The sequence below is a fragment of the Sceloporus undulatus genome, chromosome 1 (genome assembly GCF_019175285.1).
Source record: "Sceloporus undulatus isolate JIND9_A2432 ecotype Alabama chromosome 1, SceUnd_v1.1, whole genome shotgun sequence".
In the NCBI taxonomy this organism is placed as follows: domain Eukaryota; kingdom Metazoa; phylum Chordata; class Lepidosauria; order Squamata; family Phrynosomatidae; genus Sceloporus; species Sceloporus undulatus.
Window position 1 is genome coordinate 166101618 of NC_056522.1, and position 19964 is coordinate 166121581.

A 19964-nucleotide genomic window follows, 5' to 3' on the forward strand; every position below is an offset into this window, starting at 1 on the left:
CTAAAAGTGCCCCTCCCTCCCCGGCAGAATTACTCCTCTATGCCACCTTGAACTCATGGGAGCATTTTGAGTTTTTAAATACTTTTTAAAAGAATGGGGAAGTGTAGAAGGAGAAGGATATAACATTCCAAGATCCCATGGAGACCTAATGCAGCTTCTCAGATCCCTGGATTTGCTTGCAGGGATGCAGATAAAGGATACTTGCTTCTTTAAAATATTTTTTAGTTCTTGTAAAATGTGAGTGAAATTTTCTTCCTGTAAGACACTAAATTTTTATCCCCCCCCCCTTTCTCTTTTGCAGGCTTATATTTTGAAAACACCTTGAATAATCTATACTCGTACCATATTGCAGAACTTTACAACATGAAATCTCTGTCTGAGTGGACCTGTATCTGGTGGCTATGACTATTTTTCCTGGATATACCTCTTATGTTCCATTGGAGCACTGAAGCTCTCCAGGGCTGTTGTCAGTATAGAAGTCACTCTGTCTATTCATATTTCCTTGAAGAGTTTAGATTCTGCTAGCAATGAGTTCCCAAAGCCATCCAGGTAAGTTTTTAAAAAAAATTCTCTGAAAGAACCAAATTATATTATAGAAAAAGCCTGAAACCTAAGATAGTTTGAATTAAAAGGTAACACACAATTCAAAGCATGTTATGTGAATAAAAGTAAGAAATGTTGGATATGCAGCAGCAAACAGGACTATAGTGCATCGTTACAGTAATACAAAATGGTTGTGATAAATCACTGTGACTGAAAATGGAAATGGAAAATTGTGAAGAACTATGGAGGCTTTTAGGGTGGTTTGGGCAAAGATTGGTAGAGATATTGAGATGTAACAGTAGCCTCGCTTTAAATTGCTCGCCCCTCCTCTTCCTCCTCCAAATGGCCAGTCCACTGGTCTTCCGCTACCACCTCTTCCTCCTCCTCCTCCTCTTCCATGTGGCCGCCGCTGCCATTGTGCGGAGCTGGGGCTGCCCCTTTCTCATCCTCCTTCCTTCTTTTTTGTCTTTGTGTACTGAGTCGCGGCCGCCGCCACCATATTGCAAGGCTAGAGCTGCTTCCTCCTTCTCTTCCGCCTCCTTGCGGCCACTGCCGCCATCGCATAGGGCTGCTGCCGCCGCCTCCTCCCCCTCCTCCACGCGGCTGCTGCCACCAAGCAGGGCTGCTGCTGTCACTGCTATTGCAACAGCTGTGGAAGCCCTGCACAGTGGTGGTGGCAGGCCAGAGGAGGCCTGGCCAGTGCTGGGGGAGGAGGAGGGGTGAGAAAGAGGAGGAAGCGGTGGAGCTTCCAGCAGCCTTTGTGGCTGGATGTCCCGCCCCTTCTTCTGGCCAATCACTTCCCTGATTGGTTGGGAGGCCGGGAAGGGGTGGGACTTCTGGCTGCAAAGGCCGCTGGGGCTTGTAGGCAGCCAGAAGTCCCACCTCTTCTTCCGGCCAGTGGCCTCCCTGATTGGTTGGGAGGCCGGGAAAGGGCAGGACTTCTGGCTGCAAAGGCTGCTGAGGCTTGTAGGCGGCTGGAAGTCCCGTCCCTTCCTGGCCTCCCAACCCTTCGGGGCCCACTGGGTGAGATTTCCAGCCCCAAGATATGTATTTTAAAGATGGCTAGGATATACTTGTATTTATTTAAATTGATTATTGTCCTGAAAAGTTGGGCAGAAATTGGGCAGTGCTGTGTAGCTTGTTGTTGAAGTTTCTTTATGATGGCTGAGCCCGAGACACTTCCCCTCTTAAATCATTACACCAACAGGTCATCTACTTACGTTTTAATCCCTTATGTGTTCTGAACTTGACCTATGGTTGGATGTGTGAGCTGTGTGTCCTCAGACAAATTTAATAAACCCACTTGAAATGGGGAAATGGTTAGTATAGCCACTAAAAATTCCAAATAGTTGGTAGGGTCCAGCTCTTCCTTGTTTCATAGATATCTCCTATATTGCCCCTAGAAGTTCCTTTGCATCCTGATTTTTCCCCTCATTAAAATCCTTATTCATTTTTTTTTGGTCTGAAAATTAAAATGCCTGTCTTGAAGAACCATCTAGTACCTTCATTTTGCTTTCTTCATAGTCCAGAGGCACTTTACTGGAGTTCAGAGATTTTCTTAGGGAGTGAAGATGATGAAGATGGCAAGTGACTGTAGATGAAGCTTTTCAATTTGCAACATGCAGGGCCATCTGTGAAGGTTCTTGGATAGAGATTTCCACAAACTTTGGAATGTATTCAGGTTGTTACAGAGTATCATGTTTGGTACATTAAACATAATGTTTCTTATGAAAATAAATATAATTTGAATTTACCTTTTAAAATATTATTGTAACAAACGGAGCAACACATTCCTAAGTAAATGTCTGAACTATGAAGAACCTCTTTGCCCCTTTCTGTGGAGCAGGACAAAAACAAATAAAACAAAAACAAAATAAAGCAATAAAATCAGAAGAATCCATCAGTGTTGCTGAAAGAAAGAAAACTATTTTGTATCCTCTAGGCCTTTACAATGCACAGCAAACATAAAGCACGCATTCCCTTAAAAACAACTGAGAAAAAATAACTAAAACAAGGAATGGCAACAGTGTGAGATACTGTACATAGTTTTAAATAAACGTCTACATGCTCTGTAATTTTTAGAATAGTGGGATGAATAAATATATGAAAAGGAATGATTTCATAATCTGTTTGGAAAACAATCCCCCCCCCCCCCCAGGAAAACAGTCTTTAGAATAATAAGGAAAACACATGTGTCTGTGTGTATTCCCCCCATGTTGCTTTTTGCTGTGGGCCCATGTTGCTTTCACAAAATTACAAATGTCAACCTGTTTAGGAAAGTTGAGGACCCTTTCATTTATCAATTTTTTGTACTTCTACTTACGTTGTAATATAAATAAATAAATCATATCATTATATTATTATCATCATTAAATCAGCTGCTTTAGGAAATGTTTTGTATTTTTTGAGAGAGGTCTTCCCATCCAGTGGAAGAGATAGATTTTCCATACATGTGTGTGTTCTGTACACACACACACACACACACAGAGAGAGAGAGAGAGAGAGAGAGAGCTTGGTTTCCACTTGGATTTGGTTGCAGGAACCTTCATAAATACAAAAACCTGTGAATGCTTAAGTCCCATTAAATACAGTGACATAGTAAAAATGGTGTCTGTTATATAATGATAAAATCAAGGCTTGCTTTTTGGAATATATATATATATGTGTGTGTGAATATTTTAAAGCCCTGCATGGTTGTATCTGTGGATAAGGAATCCGTGGATGAGGAATCCATGGATATGGAAGGCCAATATACGAGTATTCTAACTGGTGCAGTCTTGAAAGCCTTATTCATTTTCTCTTCTACCACCCCCTCCATAAAATAGTTGTGAGGATGAAGTACATCTCTATGAAGGTAGTGAAATAGTTACTGAAGGTAAAGATATAGTATTGATGTGTTTTGGTCCTGAGAAATTGACCAGTCAGATACTGACAAATAATAAATGAAATTTAATCTTGGGATGCGTGCACCCAAGGTTGGGAACCCCTGAGCTAGTGTTTGTTTGTGGTCACTGCTGATCACACCTCTCCCAGAACGTTCTTGCATATATAAAGGATTGGTAAGAGTAGTGGTGGGGCAGTGGTGGAGGAAGGATCTGTCCATTTCATTCTGCGGTTTTTGGATACTGAGAAACAGGTTTAGATGGTCTTATAATTATTGTAAAGAAAATGACAACATTGAACTGTTACTCATATTTCAGAAATTACATACGGGTTCATTGCAGGACAGATGCTGCTAGGAGCGTTTTGTCCCCTTGCATTGCATGGGACATCACAAGAACTAGTTGAGTCATTGCTTCAAGAATAAATATTTCAACAACGTAACTGCTGTTGCTTGACTTGTGTTTTTGGGAAGAGTATTACCCTGCATTGTTTCAGAGACTTGAATGTAGCTTTTGGTCTCAAAAGTAAGCAGAATAAATGTACATCATGATGCAACCCTGGTTTGCATCCAGAGGTGATATTGTATGAGCAGAAGGCACTTCAGTTGGGGCAAAATGGAGGCTTTGTTTAGACTTACATGTAGCACTGTTCTTCCCTCCTTTTTGATGGATATTTCCCTTTAAAACAACATACAGTGTCCATTCAGCTACTCTCTTCCACTCGTGAATCTTATCTGAGTAACTTATTCACCATACTTACCTTTAGATGTTAGGATTTCAAGATACGTTTCCTGAACTCAATATGTTAGTATGTACTTTGTAGACCAGGCTAGGCACAGTGCAGCCCTCTAGCTATTGTTGATCTACAACTCTTAATGGAAAACTGTACATTGCCTACTCTTATATAGACATTGGAGGCCAAGAGAGTTAGAAGCTATTGTTTCTCCAAATTATCAGACACTACTACCAACTTGTTTCTTCTTTTGACATACATGTTTTTTATTCTTAATATTTCTCTCAATACTTAACTTTGGGGGATTTGCCTCTTGCCCCCATAAATCCCATAGGATTTGGTTTAAAACCTCTGAATAAGCAAACAAGGTTCCTGTCAAACATGATCTTTCCAGTCTTGTCAGTTGCATCCCTTCTTTTGGCATTAGCCCCCTTTATTTGGTGGCATATTGCCTGTCCTAAGAAACCAAACATTCCAGAACAACAATTCCAGTATCATGCTTTCACTGCAAGCATTCTGACATTAGGAAGGAATAATAAAAACTTCAATTGTGTCTGCAAGTATTGAATTTGCCTACTCAGATCCCAGTACTGTAATCTTTAAAGAGCTGTTCAAGAAATTTGTCATATGTCATTCATTCCCACACTAGATTGCAATGGGTTTCATTCTCCACTCTTTGTTAAACTTTGATTAGATTTTCTGCAACTGAATCTCCTCTCTTAGGGTGATGTATTGGCTACTACCTCTCAGTTTGGATTCTCTTAGTCCCAAATACATTGTGCCTTTGAGCTTGTGCCTGAATTCCTTCTGTCACTGGGGGCCTGAGTGCCTTCTGTAGTGTTCGGTGGAGTCTTAAGTGCTGTTTTCTCAAGATAGCTTAAGATTGTTGGAAGAGCCATAATGCGTCTTAGTCTTGTATGCCACATTTCTTTGCATCCCTGTTTCTTGTCCTTTGTTTTCATCTCCCTCTTTGGATATTACCTTCTCCTGGTGTCTTTTGAGGAGTGCATCTTGTAGTCTAATCTGAAAACCCTTTACCCTCCTTGTTAATCTAAAGCACTGGGTGGTGAGCCTGGTGTCTTTTAATTTTCACTTTCAACAAAAATTCTTGCAGTTGCTGCAGGTGTAATTCATTTTGTTCAGAGGTGGAGAAGAAATATGTTTAGTACTGTGTTCATGTTATCCATGAGCACCAAATAAATCTCACTCAACCTTCCTCCATAAATTCTCACTCTGATTTGCTCAGCTTTGAGTTTTGACTCCATCTGCAAATTTCATGATGATTTGAAAGATGAGTGAGCGAAGTGACTCAGATCAGGTCACTTCACAACCAAAAGCTCATACCCAGGCCACAGGCAACAGCAGAATACAGTAAAAATGATTTCTTCTACCTTTCCAGTTATGATCCACAGGATTGTGAGACATGGCTCATTAAAATGCTCATTAGCGGAGAGCAAAGAGAAGAGGAGTCCTAGGGTTCCTCTGCAGTGTAGATATAATGCAGTTGGACACCAATTTAAATGCTATAGCTCCGTCTTATGGAATCCTGGGATTTGTAGTTTTATAAGGCTTTCTGTGCCAGAGTGCTGGTGCCTCACAAAGCTACAAATCCAAGGATTCTGTACCACGGAGCTGTAGCGGTTGAAGTGATGTCAATCTGCATTATTTCTATCAGTGATTCCCAAATTTTGGTTCTCTAGATGTTTTGGACTTCAGTTCCCATAATTGCTGACTGTTGGCCAAGCTGGCAGGGGCTTCTGGAAGTTGAAGTCCAAAACACATGGAGGAGCAAAGTTTGGGAATCATTGGTGGAGATGCATCCCTAGTCTTGTGTGTCTGTAATTTTGTTACAAGCCATCTTGTCCTTTTGTGTTGTAAATTGCACACCTCTGGACTAAATATGTGACGTAGCTTTCTTATGAAGTAGTATGTGGACAGTATGGACAGATGGAGCTCCATCTACCAGTCTGCTACCCAGTTGACTGGGTTGTTTGCTAAAAAACAAAATGTGCATTCAGTATGTGTTAAAGCAATGAGTGTGCTTACAGGCCATTATAGAATCCATAAAATGGAACAGTAGTCAGCAGATGGAGTCAAAAGGTTTCTTCATATTGTTTAAATGTTTACTTCAAGTATTGTAAGTATTAGAAAATAAAACATACACAGTACTTGTTATTGGCTTCATCCTTTGGGCTGTAGATTTGCAAACTCTAAAAGATTGACATCTGGTACTGAAATGCTGTCTGTAAATGAGCAGAATAATCTTAATCCACCTCCACTTTATAATCTTATTTTGTGCTGTATACTATACAAATTCCAATTTTAACTAGTTCCTTAATTTTATGATGTCTGCTGTCAAGCAGTGTGAACGTTTACCTCCTAGTACTTAGGAAAGCATTATGTTATCCGGTAATTACCAATACCCATATTTTCCGGCATATAAGATGACTGGGCGTATAAGACGACCCCAACTTTTCCAGTTAAAAAATAGAGTTTGGGATATACTCGCCGTATAAGACTACCCCTCTTCCAATGCATACCAAATAAAAAATTAAAAACATCAATACAGTATGGTAATTTTAATTCAAATGCTTATGACATGCAGGTACTTAGCAGGAAAACTTGTTGTATACAAAGCCTGCTTGGACTGGTCAGCTCTCCCTGCCTGCCCAGTGCTCCCTGTCTCCAAGATTTTTTTCTACCATATTTGTATAGTGCCGCCATTGCTGCTTTCATACGGTCGCCACATACAGAGGGGATGTGGCCGCAGCTGTTTTTGAGCTTCGCCCACCATATGCGGCGACCACAGATTCTCGTCCAGCTTGGAGGTTTCAGCAGCCATCCTATAAGACAACACCCGGCATATAAGACGACCCCCGACTTTTGAGAAGATTTTCCTGGGTTAAAAAGTAGTCTTATACGCCAGAAAATACAGTACTTATTTCTCAAGAGCTTTCTGTAAAACACTGGTCTCTTTTGGTCCTTGTACATTGAGATGATAACTCCCAGCATTCCTGCAACAGTGGGAGAGATTTGTGGAATCCTGATTCTGGAACGATCTTCAGGAGCATCTGCTGATATTTATTTTATTAATTTATATATTAAAGCAGCTTACAGTGTAAGTTAAAATAATGCTCAATGAAATGGAATAATGCAAAGTTAAAATGTCATTAAATAAAAAAACTCTATTTAAAACGTTTATTTAAAACAACTTTAAAAGCAGCTAAAATGTAATAAAGACATTAAAAATGTTATACACATGAATGGAAAGATCTTTTGCAACTGCAAGTTAGTGATCAAATATCTGACATAGATTTCTTATGATGTGGTATAATGGAGTGATAGCTATGCACTGATCAAAGGCTTGGGTAAACAAAAAGTTCTTTACCTCTGGTGAAAAGAGAGTAGGGAGGGTACCAACCTAGCTTCAAGCTATTTTTAAAATTTACAATATGCTACTCTTCATTCTTTTTATATGTATATGGGTTGTAATCATCACAGCATAAATACAGTAAAACATAGAAAATCTTCAACACATAGAATTACCCCTCTGCATTCATACATTCAACTATCCACGGCTTGAAAATATCCCTTCCCCAAAATCCAAAAAAACAAACCTTGATTTTGCCATTTTATTTTAGGGACATCATTTTAGTATGCCATTGTATTATATAATGGTACAAGCATCCATGGATTTTGAGGTCCTGGAACCAAACACCAGTGGATACTAAGGGTTTAGTTAAATGCCACAATGCATAGGTGTTTCAGCCTCATGCTGAAAAGGCTTCAATATAGGCAGCAGATCAGCCTTTGAAGAAGGCAGTGTGGATCCAACCCAGTATGTATATATCAAGTGATGCTTTCATTTATTTTATTTTATTTTATTGGATTTATATATCACCTTTCCCCCAAAATAGGATTCAAGGCAGCTATTTTAGACAGTGATACATGATATGCTAATAGGTTCATTGTTTATGTCAGGCTTCAGGAGTGGATAAAATATATGGTTTGATTTTTTTTGTCCTATTTTAAAAATTGATGAGATTTTTAACTACACTCGTCCCTATTATTCTAATACAGTTGCCCCTCCTAATTGACCTTGAAAGTCCGTGGAGGGGCAGACATTTGCTGGGGTTAGGGGACCGCTATGAAAGTGGAAAAACCACAAATAACATAAACACTATGTTTTTACCTGAGAGGGCACCTCTGTAGGAATCTCTAGGTCCTCCTGTGCAACTCAGTGGTCAACATCTGCCAGACATTGACCATAGAAGTGTGCTGGAGGAGCTACCAAGTGTACTTTCTAGGTATCTTTAGGTCCTGCAGTGCGACTTTAGGTTAAAGTTGACCATAGAGTTATGCTGGAGGACCTAGATATTCCTAGAGAGAACATATTAATAAAATCCATGAATAATCAGATCTGCAAAAGTCAAAGCCACGGATATGGAGGGACAAGTGTATATTAAAAATTTCAAAATACTCTGGTTTAAAATGTTAGAATTCAAACATGTTAAGGGAAATTCACCCCCCCCCCAAAAAAAACCCCAGCCTTCTAGGTTCAGGCATCTTAATGCCATCCTAATGGAGAGGAGGCATCAATATGGGAACTTTCAGCGACAGCTTAAAACATTTTGCTTACCCAGGAATTTCCATTAGTTGATTTGGTCTGTTCTGTAATATGCACTACCCTTTCTGTTTTTAGGATGATACAGTTTTAATATTCTGTATTATTTTAATACAGTCGCCCCTCCTGATTGACCTTGAAAATCCACGAAGGGGCAACCTCTGCTATTTTTAATGGGGTGCACACACAGGCATGACCCCTATTCAAGGCTATGGGGCTTGAATATGCACAAGTTCCATTTTCGCGCATGCAGGGGGGGGTCCGGAACAGATCCCCCTGCGAAAACAGAGGTCCTACTGTACTTTTAAATTACCCTGATACCTGTAAAGATAAAACACAATTTAAAAATATTTTATTAAATATATAAATACATATTTACCCATTAATTGGGTAGATAAATGTTTACTGCACTAGTGTGACCTGTTGTCCAGCACTGGTCCTGGTGGCAGTTCTGGTGGAGTTACCCTTCAGTGTGTTTCCTTGAAGATACACTAGTCATGTGAATTGAATGCATGCGTGAATAGTGTGTTGTATCCAATTAATAGTCTTTGAATTAACTCTGAACAAGTTTTTCTGAAGTGTACATTTGCATTTCAAATATGTTGAATATTAGTTAGCCCATTAGAAATATTGCCATGTTAACTGTTTGTGTGGCTTTGACATCAGCATGGCTTGATCTGTTATGAAGGATACCAATTTTAGTTGTCCTAAAAAGCATAGCAGGACAACACGATGTGTCATTGAAGCTGTACATAAGTTGGGAGAGTTGACTCTGTTTTGGACAGGGCTCAACTACATTCCGATTAACCTCCAATGTCTGTTCTTAACCTCTGCCCCAAGTAACTCTGGAGATGGTGAAATGATGTGCATTAATGTACAGTGCTGTATCTTTGTTGGAATTATTTTTACAACTCTATAGAGGGAAGACAATACTGTACCATTTTCTGCATATAGGTTGAATAAATAGGGTGATAGTTTGTAGCTTACTTTACCCCTTTGGTGATTGCGAACCATTCTGTTTCTCTGTATTCTGTATTAACAACTGGTTCTTGTCATGAGTAAAAGTTCCACATCAAGACGAACAGATGTCGTATTACTCCCATTCCTTTAAGAGCAAGCCGTAGCCTTTGTGATCTGTGCAATTAAAGCTTTGCTGTAGTCAATAAAGCACATACAGATTTCTTCTGGAATTCCTTGGTGCACACCATTACCCCACATGTAAGAAGAAGGGCCCTCCCTCCAGTTCATCTGCCATGGTCCAGGCCTCCGAGGGAGAGCAGATCTGCTGGACTTTCCCCCTTCCCCACTGCCATGCCCTTCTCCTTTTGTGTCTTGTCCTTTTAGATTGTAAGCCTGAGAGCAGGGAAATGTCTAATTAACAATTTGTAAGCAGCTCTGATAGTGTGAAGTTGAAGGCTTTCATGGCCGGCAGCCATAGTTTTTTGTGGGTTTTTCGGGCTATGTGTCCATGTTCTAGAAGAGTTTCTTCCTGACGTTTCGTCAGCATCTGTGGCTGTCATCTTAAGAGAATGCTTGCCTGGAAAAAGTTGCTCTGATAGTCTTTTCTTCGCTGAAGAGCAGGCAATAAATAAATAAATAAATAAATAGTTTGCAACAAGATTCCTAGTGCCTCTTCCTTTCCTAAAATCAATTTGCACCTCTGGAATTTCTTGTTCCATATACGTGTGGCATCTTTGCTGGAGAGTCATGAGCATAATTTTGCTTGCATGAGAAATTAGCTCAGCGGTTCTGTAATTACTACCATCTTTTGTGTCTCCTTCCTTGTGGATGGGAGTATATATTGAAGACTAGCAATTTTGGGCTGTTGTTTTGTTTCCCATACTTGTTTGCAGATTTTTCTTTGAACTAGACTTGGGTTTGTCTCTGTGGATTGTAGCAATTCTATTGGTATGTCATCTGTTTCTGATGATTTATTCTTCACAATTGCTTTTAGCGTGGCTTTCACTTTGCTTTCCCAAATTTGGGGTTCATCTTCGTGCATTTTATCATGTGTCATGTGATTTTTCACGGTTTTTTTTGTATCACTCTTCTGTATATTGTCTCCAACATTTTTATTTTCATCATGGTCATGTATTATATAAAAATGTGTGAATTAAAAGTGCCAATTAGAGGGGACAGTGAAAATTGGACCTGCAGGTAATAGTCCCAACACAGCCTTCATCGAGTAGATCCTGAGGTCTGAGAGTAGCATTACAACCCAGCTGTGTGTAGCAGAGTGGCCAGATGTGGATAGCTGATTTTTTGGGTTCCATTCTGCCCTGGTTTTGAGATTTCAAGTGTTTAGTTATCTGAATTACTATTGTTTTCTGCCCTGCCTCCCCTTTCTTCATAAATTCTTGTCAGAAAATAGTTCCTATTTGCTTTTTTATTGCATTTTCAAAATTCCATAACATTTTTTTTTTGATAGCTACAAAATAATATACACTCTTTTATGCTTATATTTGTAATTGCTTAGGTAGAATGACGAACTTTTCTAGAGAACATAATCCTGTGCAAACCGCACTGAACTTGCTAAGACTCATATGTTTGTAGGGTGACAATAGTACATCTATGAATAAATGTTTGTTTATTTGTTTGTTTGTTTGTTTGTTTTTAAAAGCAAGACCTACATGTATTTCCATTCCATGTGAATGAATGAGCAAAGGTGTAAACTAAAAATCTTAGTGCAATGTACATATGATAAATGTTGCATGTGAAAAACTACCTTTATAGAAAAACTACACAGATCAACAATCTGTGTGCACATATACACAAGTTGTTCCTGTGCGAATGTAACATATGAACACCCATCCTCTAAATGCCCATATAAGCAGAGAATCCTGCTGTTGTGTTGCACTCTGTACTTATTTCTACTGTACATAACTACTGTAGCAACCGAAGGAAAAATTGTATGTATTTGCCTGACATCAGTATAGGTCAGTGATTCCCAAACTTCTATCATCCTGGTATTTTGGACTTCAATTGCCAGAAGATCCAGTTGGCTTGGCCAATAGTAAGGAATTCTGGGAGCTGAAGTCCAAAATATCATGAGGACCAAAGTTTGGGAACCTCCAATAATTCCACATGTGGGTTTAGTCATCTTTTTACCTATACAATTCAAGATTGTAAGACAATGTGGCTTGCTTGGTTCCTTTTCGTCCATCTCTGCAGTGTCATTGATAGGAACATTGGCTAGAGCTTTTGTTTTTATCATAATAATTTTAATCTGGACTTCTCTTGACTTTATTTCTTGGATTTTCCTTTGTCTTAGTTCTTCTGGTTTACTTTGATTTGATTCAGCTTGGGCTTCTTTCCGACAGCTCTTTATGATTTGGCTAAGGTAGTGTTGGCACTTAAGGTTGTGCTCACCCTTCGGGGTTCTTGCCTCACTGGCATCATTTAAGAAGGGTGTGTCCTATGGCACCAAAATCCCTGAAAGTGTCTTTTGAGTTTTGGGGAAGCACACAGTGTGCTTCACTGTAGAGCTTTTATACCTCAAGCCTGTCAAAGTAGGGATTTGAGATTTAGGGGCCCTCTTATATGAAAATATGTCAAGGCCTGACTATCCTGTTCTGCAGATTCAGCTGCAGTGACCAAGAGTGAGTGGGTGCAGTGACAGAGCATCTGCATGAGAAGGAAGAAGCCTCTTGCCTGGGTTGGCCTGTATTATCTGATTGTTATCTGATATTTGATGTTTTTAATTTGTTGGCAGCTTATTTTATCTAATTCTATCTTGTATTATTATCGATTGTTTTACAGTGTGTCCACGTAGTACACGGATGCGCTATACATGACTTTCAGCATATGGTGAAAGCTGCTCAGGAGCGGTGGGGCGCAAGAGGCGGCGCGTCCCATTTAGATTAATGGGGCGTGTGCCCCTACGCCGCCGCCACATGCACAAGCCCCATTACTTTCAATGGGGCTTGAACATACATAGTTTTTTTTTTTTACGTGGGGGGTCTGGAATGGATCCCCGCATAAAAAAGGAAGCACTGTATATGTATTTTGTAGAAAGTATGCCATTGGCAGGTTTCATTTTTATCGCTTTTATTGTTTGTGTATACAGCACTGTGCAAATAAGAGAGCTATATAAATAAAGTATAATAATAATAAGAAGGCTGGCAGAGGCAAGAGGCTTCTCAGTAGCTGCTCATGCAGATGCTCACTTGCTGCTCCCAGGCCTACCTTGTGCAAAGGGAGCATCTGCCTAGATCTGTTATTTTGAAGTTGCAGTATACCTAATATCAAATACCCATGTCAGAGAGAGGGCACTAGGGTTGTCACCCAGGAAGGAAAGGGAGAGGTAGCTGGAAAAAGTTTGGGGACTACTGATGTAATGGAACTTGAGCATCCATGAATTTTGTTATACACAGAGGGTCTTGGAGCCAAACCATAGCAGATACCAAGGGTTCACTGTATTTGATTTTTTCCATTTGAGAAGGAAAATAACTGATCTTTTATCAGACATATTAGAATATGCAGTATATTGACACTGGAATGGTTTGAAACATGATGACAAATCAGCTGCACATGATTTGTTTCCTTATATTGTTTGCATGTCACAAGCATGAATTAAAGAGTTCTGGCTTGTTGAGGACAGACCAATGTGTTGGTGCATGCTACCTAACTACTTGCATTTACATTTATAGCTGGACAAGCTATAGACCTTGATTTGGTGTTTGTTTATTGTGAAGTGTAAACTGGCAGGGAGTGAGTTCTGTGGCTTCTTGGGAGGATAGAGAAGCTGGAGAGCTAACCCCTTTCAAAGTTGTCATATTACAATAAACAAATCATGGACCAAAGGATTGTGGTTTCTTTAACAGCTTAATGAAATTAAAGACACTTTAGGTATTGATGTGCCTTATATATTGATAGGATTTATTTACTCATTTATTGGCCAAAGTAGAAGTTGGTAGTGCAGCTTTTGACTTTTGGGAAGGACAAGAGAAAGTGTGGAATTTCAGGCACAAAGTTAGAAATTAGAAGGACTACTGGTTTATTGATCCTTTACTACGATTACTCTTCTTTGCTCAAGCCCAAGATCATCCTCCCCTCTTTCCTTTATTCCGTTTTTTGGTATGCACTCCCATAATCCATGAAAATTTATGAGGCAAAGGCATTCATTCATTCATTCATTCATTCATTCATATGTCATGACATTTGTAAAGGTTTACCTGTCACATAGATGTTTACATTTTGAAAAAAGGAAGAAATAAAAGCAAAGAAATAAGGTCTTTCCAGAATATGCCACTGAGGGGACATGCCCATTGAATGAGCAGTGCCCATCGAGACAGCTGTCAGAAGAACAGCTGGCAGTTCTGGTGGAGTTCTAGGGTACACAAACACCTTGCAGCTGTTGCCCACTGGATTAGCATAGGCTGCTTTTGCTTTCTGCAGATGGAAAAAGTTTACATTGTGGGAAGTAATTAAACAGTATATACATTGGATTTAGAGCTCAGTTTTCTGTTATGTTTTTGGAGAAGAAGTTGGAAAGTAAAATGCCAGATATCCCAACAGAGGCCTAAATACCCTAAAGGCACCAGATCCCATCTGATCTTGAAAGCTAAGCAAGGTCAGACCTGGTTAGTACTTGGATGGGAGACTGTCAATGAAAACCAAGGGCTGTAGGCTATATTTCAGAGGAAGGATCTAGCCAAATCACATCTGATATTCCTTGCCTATGAAAACCCTATGAAATTCATGGGATCACCATAAGTTGACAAGTGACTTGAAAGACACACACACACACACACACACACAGAGAGAGAGAGAGAGGTTTGAGTCATATTTATGTCCTGATTATACAGTGTTTTCTCATGAAGTTGGTGTGTGTGAATTAATACTGCTGCCTTGCTCAAGTATTTTCTGTGACTGAAATAGTTAAATTGAGGTTAAATTCACTATTTATGTATCATATTAATTTCAACTTTGTTTTTCTCGTGCACTGCTGCTTACCAGAAAGAAAGAAATGCACCAGTGTTATGACAACATGAAATTCTGCCTATATTATATATTCAGGATTAGATGTGTTGGTCATGCAGCAAAATACTACAAATGTCAAAGTGTACATGGCAGTTTCCTCCTCAGGCGAAAGTGTTAAACTCTTTCTGAAGACAACTTTTATCACCAGTTTAAGGAAATACTGTATCTGAAGATGCAGGACTCTGACTCCCAATACCATAACTTTTTTCTCCTTCAGGATTGTTAGCACTTCTGCCTGCTAAAGAAGCTTTGAAAGCTAGCGTGGTGTATTCTGCACCTTTTTTATTGGCCTTATAAAGGTATTGCTGTTGATGTATATTTTGGATTTCGTGGTATTTTGGCTATATCATATAAAACAAAGCTTTCTTGAACACAGGTAGATAAGACATTTTACTCCCCCGGAGTCATGTTTTGTTGTGAAATTTACAAAGAACTAAACTGAACTAGGCATTTGACAATGCTGTCACCTGAGGTCCTTGTGTTTCAGTTACCTGTGTTTCTCAGAAAAACAAAACTGATAAAAGCAGTAGTATTGCATTGGTTGTATCCCCCCCAACAGCTCTTCCAAACTAATTGTCCACCAAATCTGGACGTTGGTTTTCTGCCTCCGAGTGTTTCAACATCTTTCAGTCTTTAAGCCTTCTGGTCTATTGAAAAGTGATCCATAGGTCCTGTCTGCATAGAATCATACAATCATAGAGTTGGAAGAGACCACAAGGGCCATCCAGTCCAACCCCATTCTGCCATGCAGGAACTCTCAGTCAAAGCATCCCTAACAGATGGTCATCCAGCCTCTGCTTAAAGACCTCCAAGGGGCGAGACTCCACTACACTCCAAGGGAGTTTGTTCCACTGTCAAACAGCCCTTACTGTCATTAAGTTCTTCCTAATGTTGAGGTGGAATCTCTTTTCCTGGAGCTTGCATCCGTTGTCCCGGGTCCTAGTCTCTGGAGCAGCAGAAAACAAGCTAGCTCCCTCCTCAATATGACATCCCTTCATATATTTAAACAGGGCTTCATGAAATACACTTTATTATGCACCCCTTCCTGTGGACATGGGGTATATTGTTATTCTGAAATACATTAGAATTTTCAGTGGGGTCAGAAAATACCCCAGACACACTGTATATATTGTAGATTAGTTGAAATACCTGTGTCACCTAACACAGCTCTTTGAAGATTTATGGCCAGAATCACAATATGCCCTTTTCTATTGCCATCTATATTATTCCCATTTCTTTGCAACTGTTTAATATCACTCCATTGATGCATCTAAAGAAGGGGATTCATAGCCATGAAAGCTCATGCTAAAATATTTCAAGTGCTGCTAGCTTCTCCTTCCTGTCCCCACTCCTTTTATGCTAAACGTTACATGTAGTTTTCTTGAAATCTCAAGTGTTTGTTTTAAAAATACCTATCTGCTTTTGCTGTGCTACGTCTCTACCACCAGCATACATTAGTTGTTTCAGGTTTTGCCTGTTGCGAGCCAGATTTTTAGGCAGGGGTTTATTCTTGTCAGTAAAAAGGAGATGAATAGTAATTGGGGAACTCTTTACAAGTACTGCAACATAATCTTAACTTTTTGTAAGATAATTGACTTGCAGCATAAGTAAAACAAGAATTTATTCCTGCTTTTAATTTTCTTCTCATAAATAAAATATTGTATTAATTTTTAATTAATTTGTTTTCTACATGACTGTCAGAAAAAGTGTGAAGTGACATGCAGTTCCTGGTGGGTATGCTCACCTTGAGTAGTGGATTGAGTCTTCCTGTCTTTGGCTCATAAACTACTTCTGCTTGCAGTGCTAACAAGCAGAGGTAGTAGCTTGGTCATGATGTGCCTGAAGAATACCATATTGACTTTTCTTGTGGTTTGGTGTTCTGGGGCAGAATTGTTCAGGATGGCCTCTGAGCTACTGCCCTGCCCTGAAAATACTTGTGGAAGTGGCATAGAGCATAATTTCCCTTTTGATTTGGTGGATGATTTACACAGTGGGTGAGTTCAAGGCTATGAACCCTTTGCTGAAACATTTGTGGGGGCCATTTTTAACTACAATGGTTTACGTTTAATCTGTACTGAAAGTGTATAGGATTTGCCCTTGGAATGTACCTGATCTTTTGCACAGCATAGTTCTCAACAAAGCCTTGCATTCTTCCTGCCTGAGGCAATCATCCTGTACTCTTCCTTTTATTACCTGGTTGGGCTTGTTTTTGAAGAACTTTTTTCCACTAATTATTCAGAATCAGATTGACTACACTGGGAAAGTATTATTTTATTCTAATAGGCCATGTAGTTTTGCCTAAATGAAACTCCAGTTATCAAAGCATATATGCCATATAAAAGCAACAGAATTCTCACAATCCACCTGATCACAAATGAAAATGATACAAGTACTCAATTAAAATTACAACCAACCCTCTATATCCATGGTTTCTTAATCCATGGATTCAACCATCCATGGCTTGAAAATACTCAAAAAAGTATAAATTCCAAAAAGCCAATCTTGATTTTGCCATTTTGCATATGGGACACCATTTCACTACACCATTGTATTTCCTGGGACTTTGAGCATCCATGGATTTTGTTACCCATGCAGAGTATTGGAACCAAACTCCAGTGGATACCAAGAACTCATTGTACACTTATGGATGAAGGTTAATCTTCTTTTGTGTAATTGATTGTTTTCCTCCCGTTTCTGATTGGCTGTTTCATTAGCACTTCTGATGAGCTTTAATGTGATTGAACAACTGACATTGGGTGGGTTTCTTTCTTTTTTCTTTCCCAGATGGACTTTCTGGCAGGGACCAGCCAGTAGAACTGCTAAATCCAACCAGAGTTAATCATATGCCAAGTTCAGGTATGAGACAAAGCATTTAGTTGTCTGCTGTTAATGTCATGCGTGAGAAGCACATCTAGCATTATCATCCAGAACACCAATGAGAAACCTTTGGCTCTTCAGATGTTTTGAACTCCATCTCTCTCCTTCCCTTACCATTGGTGGATGGGTTTGTTGTAGGCCAAAACATCGGAAGAATCAGTGTTTCTCCACCTTTGTTCTAGAGTGATAGGAGGTTTGTGGTTTTCTACTTTTGAAAGATTTTCATAGTACTGTATCATTTATTCAATGGATTACTTCAAATTTTGTAGACCATTCTTTATTTTATGAGGTCAGTTTAAAAATTCCTAATAAAACATGTCAATAGGTACATAAATAAATAGGTATATAAATATTTGAATGGTGTTATGTGGATTGCTAAAGTGAAAAATGAGATTAATAATGGCAGCTGGAAAGGCATTGATGCAAACAAGCAAAATAATGCTAAGTTTGCATTATTATAGTCATTCTGTATTAATGTTGAATGTTCTAGTTTTTTTCTCTTCTCTTGTCTCACAGATGGTTGGTGTAGGTCCCTGAGTGTCCAAGTAGGACTTCTTTCCATTTATTAACAATACATTAATATTTTTTTGATACAGCATCTGTCATTTTGAAGGATGTGGAGCTCCACACTGAGGAGGTTTAGGATGGTTGCCTCTCTGCTACCCATTTTGCCCATTCTATAGTAGGCAAAGACATTTTTATTTAGACAGGCCTTAGTAGTCAGGCTGGGTTGTAGCAAAATGGGTTTTTAATGTGTTGTATTCCCCATCATTGAATCATTTTAATAGTGTTAAAATTTATTATATGTTAATTAATCTGAATTATATTTTAACTAGTTTGCTTTATTTGATTTTATTATTATGTCCTTCAAGTCCCATTATTGGGGAAAAGGTGGAATAAAATCTAATAAATAAGTACTGTACATGTAAAACAAATGTGTCTATAAAGTGTACATAAAAGTGAGGCATATGGTAAATAGAACACTGTCCAGTTTGCACGTCTATAACAGAACACACTTGTACCATTCTTCATATACTATGGCCAAAATTCAATAGCTAGTTCTAAGTGGAATAAATTACTATATATACTCAACTATAAGTCGGCCTAATGTATAAGTTGAGGACAGGGTAAAACTTCGAGGCTCCTTCAGTGTGTGTATGTGTACGTGTGGCAATAGAGACTCTCACTGAGGCTTTTTGCTTCATCGTTTCAGCTTTCGTTTCAGCCAGACGTGAGGGCAGGAGATGGACTCTTAAACAAACAGTAATATCAGTCACCCAGGACTCTTTCTGCTTGGCCTCAGAGAGAAATAAACTCCTCTCCGCACTGCATGGGGAAATTTGAAAGAGCTCCTGTCATATTATACTGACCCGTAAATAAGTCGACCTCAGATTTTGGGGTCAATTTTTGGGCATACATTTTTAGACTTATAGACAAATATATACAGTAGCCGAATCAATGGAACTTACTTTGAGTTTACTCTGGTTAGGACTAGCAATTGAAGTTAGGCCCATGCATTTTTCTACTGAAAGATTAGCTTTCTTACTAGAAAATACAATAACAAAAATTACTTGCCAGAGTGCCTGTATTTTTGACAAGTAAAAAAGATCTGATTAATTGACCATTCAGTTGGTGATGTATTTGTAAACATTAAATTTATTAGAAGAAAGAAGACATTTTAGTCAGCAGATCTGATAAACTAATTCCAAAAATGAATCAGTTAAATGATGCTCAGTTATTTTTTATTGATGTCTAGTTGATTTTCTTACATTTGTTTTTTAAAATCACTTTTATCATTAGTAACAATTGATTGAGCCTTAAAATTATTTGAAAATTTATTCTCAAATCTGTTGAATCTAGACTGCATCTGCAACAGTAGCATAACATCAACCGTTTAAAGCAAAAATAGAATATCTGTACCAGCCAATTTAGGCAAATGATATTCAGAAGTTTGGAAGAAAGATAAATTTAGATAGAGGTTGATTGATGTTGTTTTTAATTTTTCCCAAATACACTCTCTGGAGATTCATTTGAAGGTTGACTTAAGATCTATAAAGATCTATAAATATATAATATAATTTACTCTTTTGATGTTTAATAATAATTTTTGCTAAGTGACAAAGAATAAATAGATGGTCCAGAGTAGAGCATTACTGTCAGAACCCAATTTGTTTATCACTCATGATATTCTTTCCTACCCTCTTCTAATTTATAGATGCATTGCATAAATTTTTCCAGGACATGGCACAAAATACATTGGGCCTAAATACAATAGCTGGTCTCAATTAAAATAGACTGTTGAATCAATGGGATTTATGTATGT

The 19964-nt window shown here is 38.7% G+C and overlaps 1 protein-coding gene across 5 annotated transcripts in view; it reads left to right on the top strand.

The window, feature by feature from the left end:
• Window positions 1-301: 301 nt before the first annotated feature.
• HDAC4 (histone deacetylase 4) overlaps window positions 302-19964 on the top strand; it is a 120546-nt gene continuing 100883 nt past the window's right edge. For 4 of the 5 annotated variants that reach the window (XM_042446199.1, XM_042446209.1, XM_042446227.1 and 1 more), the window contains exons 1-2: window positions 302-549; window positions 17549-17620. In XM_042446199.1, the coding sequence (XP_042302133.1) occupies window positions 528-549; window positions 17549-17620 (94 nt within the window). In that variant the 5' untranslated portion in view covers window positions 302-527. The remainder of the gene's footprint in view (window positions 550-17548; window positions 17621-19964) is intronic. The other variant, XM_042446217.1, reaches the window with a different exon arrangement.